General features: G+C 42.6%; 1 protein-coding gene across 4 annotated transcripts; it reads right to left on the bottom strand.

The window, feature by feature from the left end:
• Nucleotides 1–5,855: 5,855 nt before the first annotated feature.
• On the bottom strand, nt 5,856–15,240 carry SLC25A29 (solute carrier family 25 member 29). Of its 4 annotated transcripts, XM_032112916.1 has the most exons (5): nt 15,136–15,186; nt 13,521–13,564; nt 11,481–11,515; nt 8,863–8,946; nt 5,856–8,220 (listed from the first exon to the last, which is right to left on the bottom strand). In XM_032112916.1, the coding sequence occupies exon 5, from the start codon at nt 8,185–8,187 to the stop codon at nt 7,477–7,479; it is 711 nt and encodes a 236-aa protein (XP_031968807.1). In that variant the 5' UTR covers nt 8,188–8,220; nt 8,863–8,946; nt 11,481–11,515; nt 13,521–13,564; nt 15,136–15,186; the 3' UTR covers nt 5,856–7,476. The 4 variants fall into 4 exon arrangements, with proteins under 4 accessions (XP_031968807.1, XP_031968803.1, XP_031968804.1 ...); XM_032112912.1 differs by lacking the exon at nt 11,481–11,515 and having other exon boundaries at nt 15,136–15,240; XM_032112913.1 differs by having other exon boundaries at nt 11,481–13,564; nt 15,136–15,205.
• Nucleotides 15,241–17,741: the final 2,501 nt, after the last annotated feature.

Raw genomic sequence — 17,741 nt, 5'->3', positions numbered from 1 at the left:
CATGTGCTCATCACATAGCTCACAGGATATTTTGTCAGTATGCTTTGGAAAAATGGGCTGGTTAGTTCTTCTGCTCAATTAAGATGGATAAATTCAGGGACAGTATTGAATATCATTCTTCTGAGTGTTCCCTTAATGCCTTGAAGAAATTGAGAAAATCTGGAATTTTTGTTAGGGCTGCTAGACAAATATGTCTCGGAAGTCTTAATCAGTTAAGTGGCACCTGCTACTGGCATTGGTTGGTCTGCAATGTGCCATCTATAATGGTGGCACTTCAGAATAAGTTTAAGAAGTTTTTCATCTGTACAGCACCTTTTAAAATCTGCTGTGTGATGGTGGCTTGAGGAGCGAAGTAAAGGATTATTTGTGTCAGCATTGAACTTTACTGCACTAATGTTCCTGGAGCACTTAAAGCTACCCAGGGGAACCTAGGGTGGATTTCAAAACTGAATATTGGGTGTGAATTCTGCAGGCAGGAGTAAAAATAAGAGTTGGACTTCAGTATTCTTGTTCTTGGCTGTGTAAATGGAATAATTTTATAAGTAACACTTTCCTTGGGAAGAGTCCCAGGGCAAAAGAATGGGAAAGTGAATAGAGCAGAGAGAGTGTGACCCTGCTGCTGAACACAAGGAGCAGAAACATCTGCACAGTGATCTGTAAAGGTAGAAGCAAACCAGAGCAGGAATGTATGTGCTTGTATTATGAGATTGAATATTCAGTTTGATAATATGAATTGGTCTAGTGTCAAGTTGCCAGAGCGTGATGATGGCTTTACAGCAATGCTTAAATGCCACCTGGTTGGCTGTTGGTTTAATTTTGTAAGGTAATTGAATCAGTGGTCCTTTTCTCAATTTCATTCTCTCTGCCTAAAGCAAACCAGCTTAGGCAAGTTTATGTGTACTCTCAATCATCCTATATTATTAAGGCAGTTTCACTTAGAATTTTTTTCAGTCCTTTTCTCTGGAAATTGTCTGGAAGGTATTGAATTTCTTTGAGGACAAGCACATCAGATTCTGTGTAAGAGTTAATGTGAACTTTTCAAGTCCTGGCTTCCCCTAAAGTAGCAGGAAAACACTGTTTTGCTGTAGGTAAATGAATAAGGTTCCTGATAGCAACTGGCTATTAGACAACTCCTGGTTTAGGGTTTTCCAAGTCTTCTGTTACTTTTTTCTAAGAGAAAAAGCTCTAAGCTTGGGTGCTGGTTGGGTACCACGGCTGCTGTTGTGTGGTATGGTGTGGACCTGATACCCTCGTGCGAGCTGCTGTTCTCAATGGGTTCCTGTGTCTGCTGGGAGCTCTCTTCAGGAGCAAGCCTGGAGTTCTGTGCAAATGTTGGTGAATTTTTGGGAGGGAGAGAAACGGAGCCTTGCAGGACTTTCGGGTGGTCCTTTTGCCACCACTTTTTAAGTGGTGGTGTAGGTTTACGTGTGTTTCCTCTCTAATCGGTCTGGTATAGGGTGGCACCTCTGTCAGTGCTTTGTTTCAGTCTGTTCAGGAACTCGCGGGTAGCAGTTTGCCAGGAGAGGGCGGTGAATTACCTGTTTGCACAGTGCGACCAGCAGACAGAACGGCAGTGTCAGGGTGCCCCTGCGAGGTCAAGTGTGTGCAGGGTGTCCTGTGGCGTTCAGTGGACCTTGACAGACTTGGAATGTGCCAGTGTCAAAGAGCAAATTGCCCACACGCCCCTGCAGGAGAGTAAGAAGTACAATTGTGTGCTGATTTCTGAGAGTCCTGAGTGTACTTGTGCATTCGTTAAAAGCACCCGCAAGGCAATGAAAAGACTGTAAATAAAAACCATTAAGTGTGACATGGGTCATGCATAGATACATCCATCAAGTATTAAATATCTTTAAGAGAGAAATGTGGAAATCTAGTTACCAATGGTGTTAATGAATGTGCTTTTGGTTGTGAGTGGCTACTTTGATGAACTGCTAGACCTGTAAAATATCACTGTTTCTCTTCAGCAGTGGCTTCCTAAAAAGTCCAAGGTCCCCTGAGGCAATTAGGGCCTTTGCTTCAGTCTGCTGTTGCTCATAATGTGTGCAAGGCCATTGCAGACTGCAGAACAGGACTAATGTTGCATTGGAGTCCTGCATTGCTGCTCTTAAGGGGTTCAAAGATCTCAAGTAACCTGTTTCCCTCCCTGGAGCAGGCCCACAGAAAAGGTGCATTTCAGAAGGATGTGAAAAACGAGTATTTTTGAGAAAAATGATAGAGCATATGAAGACTGTGGCATATGTACTGCTTGTTAAATAGTGGAAAATCCATACACAAAACATGTTGGTGACCAGATAGGTCCTAATGTCCTTTGGGTAAAGCTCATCTCAGGAATTGGTTGCAAGACAAATCTGTGGAAAACTGCCTTGTTGGTTAGTGTTTTGATGTAAGGGCTCACAAAGGTCTCCTTCAGAGCTGCAAGATGCTTGCCAAGGACCTCACTGACCTTGCCAGTTGCAATTTTGGCTTACAAAGGTTTTGACTGCCTCACATGTGTGGCATCATGCAGCTTATATTTTGACTTATTTTCCAACACATTTATTTTTTCTCAGCAAAACAGAAAATTTGGCCTTTTGATACAGAATCCTTCAGTTTTCAGTCTTAACTGATGCTTTGACTGAACCTCCAATGGATTTACATTAATCCAGTGACTCCCATAGCTTCAAAGGGCATACAAATGTTTATGATTTGAAAACTGATTGTAAGGAATAATACTTATGGGAGGTCTTTAGGTTTCCCTCTTGTGTGGTTGGTTGGTTGGTTCTCTTGTTTTTATTCTTTCCTCCTGCATAGGTTAGGGATAGGGGATTTCATCTCAATTTTTTCTGAAGTGTGAAATGAAAATATGTACAGTCTCTCGGTTAAGAGCTGGCAGGGAAGCATGTAACTGCCTGGATTAATTTAAAGGTAGAAGTAATTTTTACATTTACCTCCTTTAATTGCCGTTAAAAAGTTTGAACTTTATTACTGACCTGTTTGAAAAGTACCTCTTATAAATTCTTCCTAAAGTGAAAATACCTCGGTGCACAAGGAAGAAAGCGTATGGCCTGGTTGATTGCAACACTGAGGTATTCCTGATCTACAATAAATCTCTGCTTAAGATAAGTAGATCAAACCCTAGAAAAAGAATATTCATTTTATTTCATGCCAGCGTTAATCTGGCCAAGTCAAATTACTTGAGCAACACTTCTTTCTATTTTGATATACATAGGAAATGGTGCAGACCATGAGGTCAGGCTTCATTATGATTTTAGTATTTTATTGATTGACATATGGATATGGCTAAAATGGTACAAGTCTATTTTACTGTTAATAAAAAATGCATTGTGCTCTTTCAGTAAGAAAAAACAGTCATAATAAGGTATAATAGTGAATGATAACTAAGCAATTTGACTGTGTTAGCTGTTACATTTTATACACTCTAAGAATATTTTGTGAACATTAGAACTTGACTTTCTTCCATTTATATCAATCTATAGGGCATTCAGACTGCAGACCTTGCTTTGATTTCAGTTTTTTTACTGATGAACCTGTATAGCTTAAAATCACTTTCTAGGTCAACTCAGTTAAAACTAGTAATAAACTATAAGTAGAAAAGCTTTTACTGTATATCCTACATATTACTGTGCATATTATGTCACCCTTTTTCTGTTGGTAATAATCACTTTTGCAATTAGTGAGGACAACCCTAATACAAAAATTGCAAAACAGTTGTACTGGGAAGATGGAAATGGCTTATTTTCCTCTGCTTTTCTCCCCTGCTGTCCATGGACATGCATAAATTCCTGAACATGGAATTTGCTTCCTCTTGATGTCAAAGCCTGTCTCCCTTAGGTTTGGCCCAGCAAGTTCTCTGCTTCCCTGATCTCTTGCTGTGCCTCCCAGAGGCACAGAGATCCTTCATCTGTCTCCATGGCTGTGGTGTGTGATAGGGCATGTTGCCTTGGGTAAGCTTCTCTTTTCTCTGCCTGTTTTTCTGGCAGAAGAGGGGTTTAACTGCACATTCTGCTAATCTAATGGTGTTTGGCACACTTCTAGGTTTTAAATTGTTCTTTATATACAGATTAAAAATTGGGCTAACAGCAGCTAACATTAAACTGTTAACACCTGTTTTCCAGCATAATAAAAAAAATCTTTAATTTCAAAGAACTAACACATATTTTCTTTGCAAGGTTAACGTTTACATTCGTGTCTTAGTCTTTTTCCTTAGTATGCTGCCAGTGCTGCACCTGCAATGGACAGGTTTTCATCCCTTGAATGCCTTGCTACCCTTTTCCCTGAACCAAATAATAAGCTGTATCATAGAATCCTAGAATGGTTTGGGTTGGAAGGAACCTTAAAGATTATCTAATTCCAACAGCCCCTGTCATGGTCAGGGACACCTTTCAGTAGACCAGGTTGCTCAGAGCCCCATCCAGCCTGGCCTTGAACACTGCCAGGGATGGGGCATCCACAGCTTCTCTGGGCAACCTGTGCCAGGGCCTCTCCATCCTCACAGGGAAGAATTTCTTCCTAATATCCAATCTAAACCTGCCCTCTTTCAGTTTGAGGTCATTACCCCTTGTCCTATCACTACATATATGCAGAGAAAGACAAGGCAGAGAGGACAAAAACATTGTCATGTTACAGACATGATAAATGAATTTCACACTAGTTGTTCTACTATAGTAACTTAATTATAGTTAGTTATATAGTGCTATACATGGTCACTTTTTTCCCCTCGTCTTAATTGGACATGTTTGTGGCTGTAACTTGTAACCCTGGCATGACCCATCTAAGGTTAAGAAAGAGCAGGGTAGAGGGACTGGATAGTGAGTGAGTTTCATTTTCAGTGATTTTTACCTTCTTAATCCCTTCAGTTGTTGGGGAATTGCTTGATAATGGTGTGGGAATGAGGATCTGGGAAGGCAGGATGTAGTTCTGTCTGAATTGGCTCACATCTCAAAAATCTATCAGGACAGAACTGTATCATGATTTAAAAGGCTGAGGCATTTGTCTAGCTCGATTTGATAGTTAGAAGTCACATGGATTTCACACAAGTGAAATCAGACTAGGCTGAAAGCTGGCTTTACCCTCTTCTCAGGCTTGTTGAGTAACAGCCAGTGTCTGCTACTGATTATTTAAGTTCCAGATGGATGAATTTCTGGAAAGAATGCTTTAGTAAGCACTGCAAGTAAAACATTGTATAGCCCTTTTCTGTTTTAATGGTATTAGTCTTCTAAGGAGACACTGTTTGCTTATTCCAAGTATTTGTTTCTGTTCTATAGTTCAATGTTGAACACAGTTGTTGCTCCCGATGAGAGAACAAAAGGTACTTGACTGGAACTGACCCTGGTCATGGTCAGGTGGAGAGGTGGTGGCCTTTCCCCTTCCTGATCCAGGAAATTGATGCTTGACAGGGTTTGTGTCAGTCACATGCATCTAGCCCTTAAGAAGATGAATTAGTGGAGCTAGTACCTGAAGTAACCTCTGAAGAGGAGGACATGAACCTACTGGAGTGAGTCCAGAGAGGCACAACTGTGCAGCCTTGCTGGTGACCAGCACAGCTTAAACCAATAAACGCAGAATAGGAAGGGGTCTCAGCATAGGGCCAGCTCTTTGGCTTTAAAAGCAGGATTGTTCTCGTGGTACAGGAAAGGTCAGTTTGAAGAAGTGAGGCCAGGCAACTTCCTTTCTTTGCTCCAGTGATGGGGCCTAAGCCAGAGCAAGACCCTGCCCTTCCCAGTGGTGCACAGAAGGCAGATATGGAGCAAGTTTCCCCTGGCAAAAGCCAGAAACCCCACCCTCATGCAAGCTCAATCCAACACAAAGAAGCGCCTGAGTAAAACACAAAAAAGCAAACTTCAAAGAACCAAAGGCAAAATTTTTAAAAAATTTATTCCCTCAATATATATACAAGAATTACTTACTCCTGTACAAAGGTGTAAATGGTCTTTGCTGTGAGTTGTTGTGCATATGCAGCTTAGTAGACAGATTTAACATTCAATTTGAATCTCAGTGCAAGTAGGCACTAAAACATCCACCATACCTTCAAGGTATAAAAAAAATATCAGTTTTACAGGTTTCTCCAGCATATTTTGTTACAGTGCAAAACACTACGAAATAACGCTTCTTTAGAAAATTCATATAAATTAAACACATATTGCACTTGTCCCAACCAAAAGTATAACAAGTTGTACTTACTGAACTAGTTTGATATGTTTTAAAACACTGCTCACACACATATAGTCCTTCCTCACAGCTATTTGTGCCAAATATGTGTAACTTTTATCTCAAATCTTAAATAACTGTTTGTAGCTCTTTGGCTAATTCAATTCTTCTTGAACAGACTAAAAAAAAATAGAAAAGAAAAAAATCAGAGCAGATTAATGTAACAAGAAAATTCTCTACAACCCTTTTCAGTCTTCTTTCCAGTAGCACTGTAACTAAATACATAAAAATCAGTATTCTTTAAATTCATAATGCAAGTGTATTAAACAGGAACCATTTCAGACACTTACACCCCTACTTTCTGGAAAGCTATGAAACCTCCAGTCCTAAATATGTATGTATTTCTAAGGTACTTCAAGCTGCTAAGCTAACATTGCACCCACAAACATTTTGTGCAATACCACAGGCACGACTTTGACTTCTGTACATCACTGGCTGCTATGGGGCATGGTGGGAGAAGTGGTGCAAAGTTGCATTAACTTCAGAGAACAAAGTCTACAGGGCTGAACTACTCAATACAGTCTGTGCACCCACCAAAGGAGAAACAGAGATGAAGGCAAATAACCTCAGTCCTACTTGATCTGAGTTTCCCTAAATCCTTACAAGCCTTGAGATTTAAAGGAACAAGTGCATTTGAGTGCAGATGCTAACTTTGTGCTTAAGATATTTATTCGAAGCCAAAAGGTCAGGGAGTAATTTAGGTACAAATTTTTTTTTTTTTTTTTACAAATCAGTATGAACAAAGTTGCTACTAAAACCATTGACATATAAAAGCAGAGGAAAAGTAAAACACATGACTAGCTGAATGCTAGTCCACATCTTTACAGTTTGGGGTTACCTGCAAAATGCCTCCAACATTAAACTTCTTCCCCTTTCTTCACCTTACAGGAGTACACTTACTCCTGTCACATACAAAATGAGTATTTCTTTCATGAAAACACTTCTGCATTCAACTCAACTCAGTCATTCAGAACCTGAGTGAAAGAAAACTCAATTTCTGGTGCTAGAACACTCTCCAGAACCTCTTCTGGAGCCACAACAGCAACTTTCTAAAGGCAGAGCCCTCTCTTACTTGAATACTACTGATATGGAGTCCTGAATAAGGCAAGATGTTGTTTATACAAGTAGTGAGATGAAATCCTCATTTGATACATTTAGGGATTCTTTACACAGATAGCATAAATCTACACTACTTGTGTGGGTCAAGTGTTCATGTTCAACAAAACCCAACCAGCTGGGCTTTGGATGAAGACAACAAAGAGATGAGGTTCACAAACTGGAAGGCTGACGGATTACTGGACCTGGTTCACATTCAGGAAGGTTGTCTTCTGACTTCATGTACATTAGGAACACAGTGACAGTAGCAAAGGTAGCTGCATTGACAGGAAAAGCACGGAGAAGTGTGGAAGTGAGACCTCTTGTGAACACCCTCCAGCCCTCCTCATGGTAACTCTTCCGGACACAGTCCAGGATGCCGTTGTATTGTGTGATGCCTCCGACGCCGTCGGCCTGAAGCCGGGATTTGATCACATCCATGGGATAAGTGGAGAGCCAGGACACAATTCCCGACATCCCTCCAGAAAACAGCAGTTTAGGAATAACGTAACTGTCTTCAGCTTCACAGCCTAAATACCGAGTCATGCAGTCATAGGTCAGGAAGTAAAAGCCAAAGCTTGGAGTTTCTCTTATGAAGGTAGAGACCATGCCTCTGTTGATACCCCTCAGCCCTTCCTTTTGATAGATTTTGATCAAGCAGTCCAGAGAATTTTTGTAGTTCTTCGTTTTTAGTTTATATTCTCCTGTTCCTTGAAGCTGCATCCTTGTCTTTGCCAGCTCCATGGGACAGCAGATGACGCACTGGATGGCCCCTGCTGCTGACCCTGCAAGGAACTGGTTCAGAGGAGTGTCTTTGCCCAGAGCACGAAGGGTGTTTCCTTGCACACCGAACACCAGCGCGTTAATGAATGTAAGTCCCATCATTGGTGACCCAATACCTTTATAGAGTCCAAAAGCCTAATGGAAGAAGGGAGGAAAAACCCTTTTTAGCAGTGGTGTGGATAACCTCCTCAAGCTGCAGAACACAGCCCTTCTGGCTCTCCCTTGTACCCCAGCTCTCTAACAGTGGCCAGATCAGGACCACCTTGTTTTGTAATAAAAATTTCATCTCTGCCTGAGACACAAACATTTAAGCAATTTAGCAGTACAAAAATATAGTTGAACACATCCAGAAAATAATCTTACTCTATCCAGAGAAGAGTTTTCTGGCAATTTTTTTACTTTTTCTTTTTAAATAGGTTATGTAAAGCTTGAAGCTACCCTTTTAGCAATGGTCCTAAAGCTTCAGCAGCAAAAACAACCCACCAATTTCTTCACTCATTGCTTAGATTCTCAGAAAATTAGTTATTTAAATAACTTATTTTCTTTAAAATGTTAACCTCAAAATACCATCTTCGGACTTAGTGATCTTCTTCACTAAGTTTCTGGCAAAGTTCTGACTATAATATCTGCTGTACAATCAGGGGAGGTTCAGGATATACTTTTATCTCTTGATCTTCAACATTTGTCTTTTTTTTTTTTTTTAACAGCTTCCCCACCCTCCTGAGCCAAAATATACAAAGATAAAAACAATATGCAAAGCATTAATTTTGTACTTACAGATTCTTGCTTTATGATGGACTGAAAGCAATGGAAAGTCCCACGGTAGAGAGGCTTCTCTACATTTTGAACTTGCAGACGAACCTATAAAAAGTTGTGTGAGAGACCAATTTGTACATCAGGAACAGCCTAAAGGGCAAGCTACTGCCTTGTACCTATGTGGAGATTTGCTATAGCAATGCATATGCAAGAGTGCAGGCTGGACACTGGAATGCCATATGTGGCACAATAATTTGAAAAATCTTGTGTAAGTGTTTTGAATTAAGTTTGGGAGTGAAAATATGAGGGGAAGAGGATTATTAACTTCTTGTGACTCTTAGCAAACCAGTAAGTGGAAGGGTACATTGCCATCTAGAATTTCAAATAGATGCTTTCCAGTACAGGCTACAATAGGGACTTTCTTTAGCTGCCAAGAATACTTCTGTTCACACTAAGGAATACCTGTGCAAAACTGAGACAATTTAATAAAAAAATTATTTGCAAGTCAAGCACCAGATTAGGATAATTTTAAAAGGATAAAAACTTTCAACAATACCCACAGTGTTTCTGACTGCCAGATTTGGGCCCATTCATTGAGATCTGATTTTTTTTTTTTCAGAGGGTAGCAGGGCAGTGACTCTTAAGATGTCTGTCTTTGCATATGGGAAGGAGTAAAAAGCCATTTGTTCTTTTAAATTTTAGTCTGTTTTGGTTTTTTAGCCTGCTGAATGTAAGCAATTGGTGAGGGTACAGCTGTTTTAAACCTTTAAATGTTAGTTATCAATTAACTTTTCCAAAACTGAAACAGTATGTTCTGCTAGAAAGACAGATGCTACTGTAACTGGTGGTCTTAGGAGATAGGCCCTTTTCCAGATGCTTTTTAACCTCTAATGGAAAATTCCAATTTTGTTTTTTCATGCTTATTTGCCCTCAACACCCTTTTAAAAAGTCTCAGTTCTACCTAGCTCAGGCAAAGCCTTACACTGCAATAAACTCAATACATTGATTTCCGTGGATTGATAAAGTTATAAACCTGTGTTTGATCTCCAGCATGGAGGGCTGTAATGTTCTTCAGAAAAGATGCTTATCAACCATTCAATGCTGCTGCAGCAGCTCCAGGGCAAAAAAGTTCAGTCCCTTATTCTGAGCAAAAGAAAAAAATATCATGTCTGTGTGAAAGATTCCTGAACTTAATTCTTTTTCATCTGCTTGCCTAAAGTAATAAAAAACACCACCACAACAATGAAAGACCTGTAATATGTGGGTCTAGAAAATGATTTATGGAGGTGGTTTGTCAGAATCCTGTATTCAGGTTAGCTTTCTTCAAAGCAAAACTAAATTGACAGTTTTAGTATTTTTCCTACAACATGTTATTTTATGCTTTGTAAATCAGAACTTCAGTTTTCAGTCGTTTTTTAGTATATGCATTAGTGTATGCTAGCCACAGTGGGAGGCTGAGATCACCTTGGGTCTTGCAACAGCTCAGCATTAAAAGCAGGCTTACAGTAGGATTCAAAGAAAATAAATCCTTTGTTACTTCAAGTGACTTTTGGGGGGTAGACAGACTGTCAAAACTGTTAAAGGAGCAGGTCTACAAGCAAAGGCAAATCTTAACAAGCTGTCACATTTGCACAAACAGAAGGTTTTACTCCATTTATAATTTACTGTTATTATTTCAAATCTTGTCTGTGACTTCCACATGTATAGGCTTTGGGGGATTTGCAGCTTAGGAACCTTCCTACTTTATCTTTTCTGCTTGTGTTTAGTAGTTTAGAATTAGTCATATTGCATATATGGATTGAATTTCCTAGTGGCATACAGTTTCCACTATTTTTGTCTAAACAATTTGTGAAATATTAACCAATTAAGCATTGATGTAGGGTAGGATATTTAGAGTACTGACTCTCCAGGTCTAAGAATGAAAAAAACCTCTTATTCTTGAGCACAGTGCTGGTCACATAAGGGTACCCACATTAGAAAACTGCCACGTAAGGCAATGAGTGCACATAAAACTTGCATTTTCATGCAGGGTAATGCCATATTCAAGAAGCTCCTTAGTGTGTACAACTACAGGAAAGATGAATCATGTGCAAAGTTTATCCACCTATTCCATTCATTGCCCAGTATTCTAGCTTCTTTCTTGTGGAAACACTGTTACTAAGGTTTTAGGTCCAGTAGTAACCCCCAGTAGTTTAACATCACTAAAGACTCTTATAAAAGCACTCAAGACTAAAAAAAGCCCAAACCACCACATCCCCAAAACAGTCCAAGCACTTAATAATGTGGGAAATCAGTGACTTCAGAAGTATTTGAGCAATGAAAACATCATCCAAAAATATGTAGTGGATAAGACCTCAACAGCAGCGTGCCTGAGATTCAGTTTTAGAGGCACTGTGTATGGGAGTGTATACAGCCAGAAATGCATAGCAGAAAGAAGGTTCAGAATAAAACTACATTTAAAAAAAAGGGATATTTAAACCCCACTCCCTCCATGCCATAGCTGTACAAGAGGGATGCATCAGTTTAAAACTCAAAAGGGAAAAAGCTTCATAAGTCTTTCAGTTCTTTACTTGAACTAATACATTTGAGAATAAATTAAGACTGAGAGAAACAGAAGTGTTCACCTGGGCTATACTTACTAGGTAACTCTCCCGTGATGAGGCTTATCTGTCATCTACAACAAAGTAACACTTTTGCTGTTAATGAAGACAGCCCCTAGCTCAGAAAGTAAAGGCAGTTAAAAGCAAAAAAGCAATTTTATACATTACATCAACAAACCAGGGATAAGGAGTTTGCCAGTTCTGAGATCAGCTCAGTTGCAGGTTTTGCAGGGTGACTTTACCGGCTTAATGTCTCCCTGTGTGTCCCACCATCCCCCTCCCCGCTCTGTGAAACATGAGCACCAGCCAAAAAAAAGAAGAGCTTAAATGCCAAGACAGAAGTAAAACTTTGGCTTATCTAAGCAGCTTTCCCATTGTTCAGTTATATTAAAAATGCACAGTCTAAGGTGACTACCAGTGAGCCCTTTAAACACTGCAGAACTATGAGAAGAGTTAATTCTTAACACATATACATACACAAGTTATGCAACATCTTTTTTTTTTCCTCCTTAAGGGGTGGTTAGGGTTAGTTTTTCGACATACAGTGGTGACTATGCCAGCTAATAACACAAACATTAGTATTTGCTCTAACAAAACACAGATAAATGCCTACAATACCTTCTTATGGAAAATATCATGTGCCACACTGGATTTCAATAAAAATTTAAAGTCATCCAGAAACAAATTATTTGCTCTGTTGTAAAGCAAGATGCTTTTTTCCAAAGACAATACATCTATTTTGCAATAATATATCCACTGAAACCAGCATGGGAGCCCCAGTTTTTACAGTTAAATGTTTAGTTTCACACAGTAGAAGCTGTTCCACTTTAAAAAAACAACTAAAAAACCCACACATAGTTACCTTTAGTCTGAGCATAGAATTTTAGTAGTTCTGCTGGATTCAATGAAATGACCCATCACCTTCAGTTAAGCATGTAAAACTTGGCAGGATGGGAGAGAAAAAGACAGCTGGCCCTGTACCACCATAAGAAAAATTGTGCAAGCCTGGATAATACCATTCCTGAAAATACATTCTAGAACTCAGCTGAATTATTTAACTGTCAAATTTACCATATTCTTAGCAACAAAAAGACAGATTTTGCTGTTTGAGCAGCTTGCACTGCAAGCTTGCAAGGAGGACCAATATCCACTAGCTTGGGAATTCTGTATTGAATTAACCGTGCACTGGAATACAGAATATATGGTGGGGTCCTTGGTAACACTATCAGCCCACAGTCTTTGAATATCTAAATTCAGCAAGGTAAAGGTGTTCCAAATACAGATTTACTATGTGGCATGCTGTCTGCTGCAGTCAAGTGACCCGATATATTACTTTAGCAAGGAATACATTGATATCCCTTCTTCTATTCTTCCAGCGCAAGACTTTGGGTAAGGCTGCCAAAAGATGACTTAAATTGTCATTCCATTCTGAAAGATGGGCTTGGACTCCTGAGAGCCCTGGCTGAGGGACCCTCCAGGAGATGTCAAATCTTGTATTTATAGTAGCTGAAGTATGCTTAACACACACAACTAACAGACCATCAGAAAAATCAGTTTTAACTCGGAAAGTTAGAAAAATGTATAATAATACTTGGAGGAAAAAGCCCCCAGACAAGCTTCATACTGTGGATTTTTATTGACTTCCACCCTTTGGCTAGTGCTACAAATTAAGGAGTAATAGCAGAGCTTGAAGGGAAAACAAAACACAGTCTTTCAACCTACTAACAAAGTGGGTTTGAATTACAAATGCAGGGAGAGGAAGTTTTAGCAGTTAGTGTTGAACAGCTGCAGAGAAGCAAGCTTAGAACAAAATTTAGTTAAATGTAAGGTTGTATTTCCAAATACCACATTGTTACTGCACTGCACTTGCAGTTTAAGGCCAAGGTTTATGTTACTAAGTTTTCACATCTGAAGAGCTAGAGATCAAAAAATCTATTAACAGTGGTGGTGGAGGATTGCTCCAAGCTTTCCCACACAGATTTTCACTCCTACAGTGTCTGGGGATATTTTTTCCTCCCCCACTCCTTGGAGAAACTAAGTTTTCTACTTAGAGGCAAATATATTTCATAATCAACCCACCTTAACAGTGTCAAAGGGGTGTCCTACCAGCACACCAGCAGCACCTGAAACAAAACAAATTACCATTGTTATTACTCAGAATTTTCTTCCTAGGTCTGGGGCTACAGTAGCCCAAGCAGGAGTACCAGTCTGAGGTGTGAGCGCACAACATGGTTGGCAAACCAGGTAAAGAGCATCCTACCAAGTCAGGAGATAAGAGATCTACAATCCAGTCCTTCAGGCCAGTACCAGGTGCCTTTATGCTTCTAGTCAAGCCTCTGAGCCCCAGGTAGGCGTTGAGGTGTGTGATTACAAACTGTGCCATGCCATATGGAATGTGCAGCCATGACCCCTGGCCTCAGCCCAAGGCAAGTCCCCTGGGCAGAAAATGCAGGTTTCCTCTAAAGCACAATATTCCATGTACATATAGCTCTGTGTAAGCATCTCCAAAGGCAGCAGAACATCCCAGCTCTCTGCCTACAGCCTTTTCCAGATGTGACAGCAGCCCCTGCAGAAGGGCCATGCATTACTAAAAACCTTTGCTTTATCCTAGCACCAAAGGACTTTTTAGAAGTCACATGCAGGCCTATTAGTTACACCAATCTGAACACAGGCATTTTGCACACACAGGCTGGAGCAATGAATCCTCTGGCTCTGTACTTCTGCCACCCAGCAGTCCTTAGCGGCCGCGGGCAACAGCGACAACTCCAAGAGCGTCAGTGCAGCTTTCCCACGTTTGTGGCAAGATAGCCGCCCTCCCTCTCCCGGGGAAGATGTGGCAGCAGCTCCAGGATGGTGCAGTCCGGGTTGGTTAAGGCCAGCACGGCAGCGACATAGCCCAAGATAGAACAACAGCAATGTGCACTGTGCTCGGCGCGGAAAGGCCAGCGGTACAGCCGACCCTGCGGGAATCCAGGGAAGGCAACGAGCACTAGGATGAAGCCAAAGAGACGCTGAAAAAAGGGATTTTAAAAAAAATCTTTGCCAGATTGGCAAGGAAAACAGCAAGCGCAAATACCCGAGAAGACGAGAGAATAAATCCCCTGAACACAATTTAATAACTGCTAAAAATAGCAGGCGGCAGGCCGGCCGCAGATGCACGGGGAAGCGCAGGACGCGGGTTCGCATTCTCTCCTCTCCATCTTAGGGCTGCCCAGGGTCCCTGTGCTCAGGTAGGGGCGCTCACCCCCGACCCCCTGCCCCGCTCCTCCCGGCCGCCTCGGGCGGTCCCCGGCGCTGCGGCGCGGCCGCGGAGGGCTCGGCCCGCACGCCCCGGGACCCCCGAGAGCTTCCCGGGCCCCGCCCCGACTGCAGCGGGGGCCGCTCTCATCGCCCCCGGCACCATCTCCGCTCCCAAAATAACAGCGCCGCGCCCAGCCCTCCCCGCCGACCTGCCTGCCTTTCTTCCGCATTTTAAAAGCATTTCCTTCTATCCCTTTCTCCTCCTCTTCTCTATTTCCTACCTTTTTACATTCCTTCCCTTACGCCCCTTTTCCTTTTTAAGCTTTTATTCTGCTTGTTTTTATTATTATTCTCCTCTCACCCCCTTTTCTCTCTTTATCCTTTCCCCTTTTTCTCCCCCTTCCGCACCATTTTTTAATGATTATTTTCCCCCCTGCAGCTCCCCGACACTCACCGCCAACGCATCCCGCCAGGAAATCCAGAGCCATGCCGGCAGCGTCAGCCCCGCGCTCTGGCTGTGCCCGCCCGCCGTGCAGCCTTTCTACCCGCGGAGGGGCCGGGCCGCGCCTCCGGGGGCGGGGGCGGAGGGACAACTCCCCCCAGGCCGCCCCCAGCCACTGGCGGCCGTGCGGGGCGGCTCCCGGCCAGGGACGGGAAGGAGATACGGCTGCCGGGATTGGGGATGCCGAGACTGGGCTCCCCTTCGGCAGCCCCCTCTCTCCCCCCTACCCCGCCCTCAACCTGGCACTTCTTTCTCTGCAACAGCTGCATCATGAACCAGAAGTAAAGGCTGAAAAAAATTTGGAAGGCTGGGGAGGTGGTGGGGGGAGGGGGCAGAGCGTCCCTGCTGTGGATCATTAATAGCGTTTGAGTTGTTTTGGGTGGTTCGGGGAGGCTGGCTGGGGGGTCTTGCTTCCTGGGAGAGGCATCCCTGAGTGCTTGTGGTTGATATCATGAGGTCTTCGGAGGGGGTGCCTCCTTTTAACAGGGGTAAAATGCCTGTAAGACCTGTTACGAGGAAAGGCTGAGGGAGTCGGGGTTGTTCAGCGTGGAGAGGAGAAAGCTTCAGGGAGAGCTTGTTCACAGAATCACAGAACAGCTCAGGTTGGAAGGGACCGCAGTGGGTCATCTTGTCCAATCTCCCTGCTTAAGTAGGGTCATTCCAGAGCACGTGGCACAGGATTGTGTCCAAGTGGTTGTTGAATACCTTCACTAAGGGGAAACTCCAGACCATTTCTGGGAAATCTGTTCCAGTCTGCGGTCACTCCACAGTAAAGAAGTTCTTCATGTTCAGGTAGAACTTCCTGTGCATCGATTTCTGCCCACTGCCTCTTGCTCAGCACCACCAAGACGAGCCTGGGTCCATCCTCTTGACACCCTCCCTTCAGATACTCATAGACATTGACTGAGTCCCCTCTCAGTGGTTTCTTCTCGAGGCTGAACAGGCCCAGCTCCATCATAAGAGACATGCTCCAGTTCCTTGATCAACTTTGTAGCCCTCCACTGGACTCACTGCAGGAGCTCCATGTCCCTCTTGAACTGAGGAACCCAGAACTGGACACAGCACTCCAGATGTGGCCTCACCAGGGCTGAGTAGGGGGGCAGGATCACCTCCCTCGACCTGCTTACAATGCTCTAGAACATATTGCCAGAGAAACTGTGGATGCCCCATCCCTGGAAGTGTTCAAGGCCAAATTGAATGGCACTTCAAGAAACCAGGTCTAGTGAGAGGTGTCCCTGCCTGTGTCAGAGGGCTTGGAACTGGATGGTCGTTGAGGTGCCTTCCAACCCAAACCCTTCTGTGATTCTATTACCAGACTCCCCCTGAAATATTGTCCCAGAGAGGGGAAGAAGGGTTGCACCAGCTGATATGGGCTTTGTGCTAAATGCTGACCCCATGACACAACCAGAAGTGAGGGAATGAAACCCTATTTTTGGTGGTAAAAGCCACAAACCAGTGACCTTTGCAGAGCCCTGGATCTCAGTCTTACACAGCACTGCTGCACTTCTCCCTGCAGAAGAGGCCTCTCCCCTCCCTGCAGGCTTTTCCTCTTCTGTATTAATTCTGCTTTCCTGCTAACATTGCTTGGCTTCAGGGTGCCCTGATGCCAGAGCCTTTAAATGGGGAACTCAAGCTGTTGACAGTTTCAAAAGGGAGCCCTGTTTAAGCTGCTCGTTATTTCTGCAGGCAATGTCTGAGAAAGGCGAGACCAGTGGCCTGGAACAATAAGTAGCCTATTCCAGCTTTGCTTAGAGTAACAGGATCTTCTTCAGGGCCTGCACAGTCAGCTTTTAGAGGGTAAATTCCAGAAGGAGAATGGAAAAGCAGATGGATTTTTTACTTTTCTTTTTTTTAAAAATTGTTTTCCATGGTATGGCAGTTGTTTCTTAGATGTAGCAGCTCAATACAAAGTCAATAAAATCTTGCAGTGGAATAGCACATCAAAAATCAATCCAGCTTTTACCCTCTGTGCAAAGAAAGCACACAAACTAATAAACAAAGACAAGAGGTCTGAAACTACTACTAGAGGAAAAAAGTGAGAACCTGTCCCATATTTAGCAGCTCTTGGACCGTCATTACAATTAATAAGCAGACAAAGTGTAAATGCAAAACATTCAATAAATCCCTGACATTCCCCATATCTTCTTCCAATCCAATACTCATTTGGGTTCCTTCTCATCCCTAAAAGCCGTCAAATCGAATCGAGAACCCAAGTGTTTCTAGGATGCTTTGAGTTCCCTCTTTCACATACCTGTCCTACCTGGGGATGACCAGTTGGTATTAGAGAGCAGGTAGATGGGCTGGTCCTGCCCTTTGACACAGCATCAGTGGCTCTGGGAGCTGCCCACTCCTGCTCTATCACCCACCTCCTAACAGGAACCTTAGATTTTACTGAACTCACACACCTGCAGCCAGTACTTGAGAACAGACAGGAATCCCTGATTGGTTGTTTTTCCTTAAGCATTTTATGCAGGTATAAGTGGAAGTGACTTTCTGTGAATCTTGCACACCTTGGATCCATGGGCAGAGCTACAGTCATGTGCAGAGCTCTGCAGGTG

This window comes from Corvus moneduloides, chromosome 6 (genome assembly GCF_009650955.1).
Source record: "Corvus moneduloides isolate bCorMon1 chromosome 6, bCorMon1.pri, whole genome shotgun sequence".
NCBI classification, from domain to species: domain Eukaryota; kingdom Metazoa; phylum Chordata; class Aves; order Passeriformes; family Corvidae; genus Corvus; species Corvus moneduloides.
The sequence above is the reverse complement of the archived record's forward strand: the minus strand, read 5'-3'. Positions and strand labels throughout refer to the sequence as shown.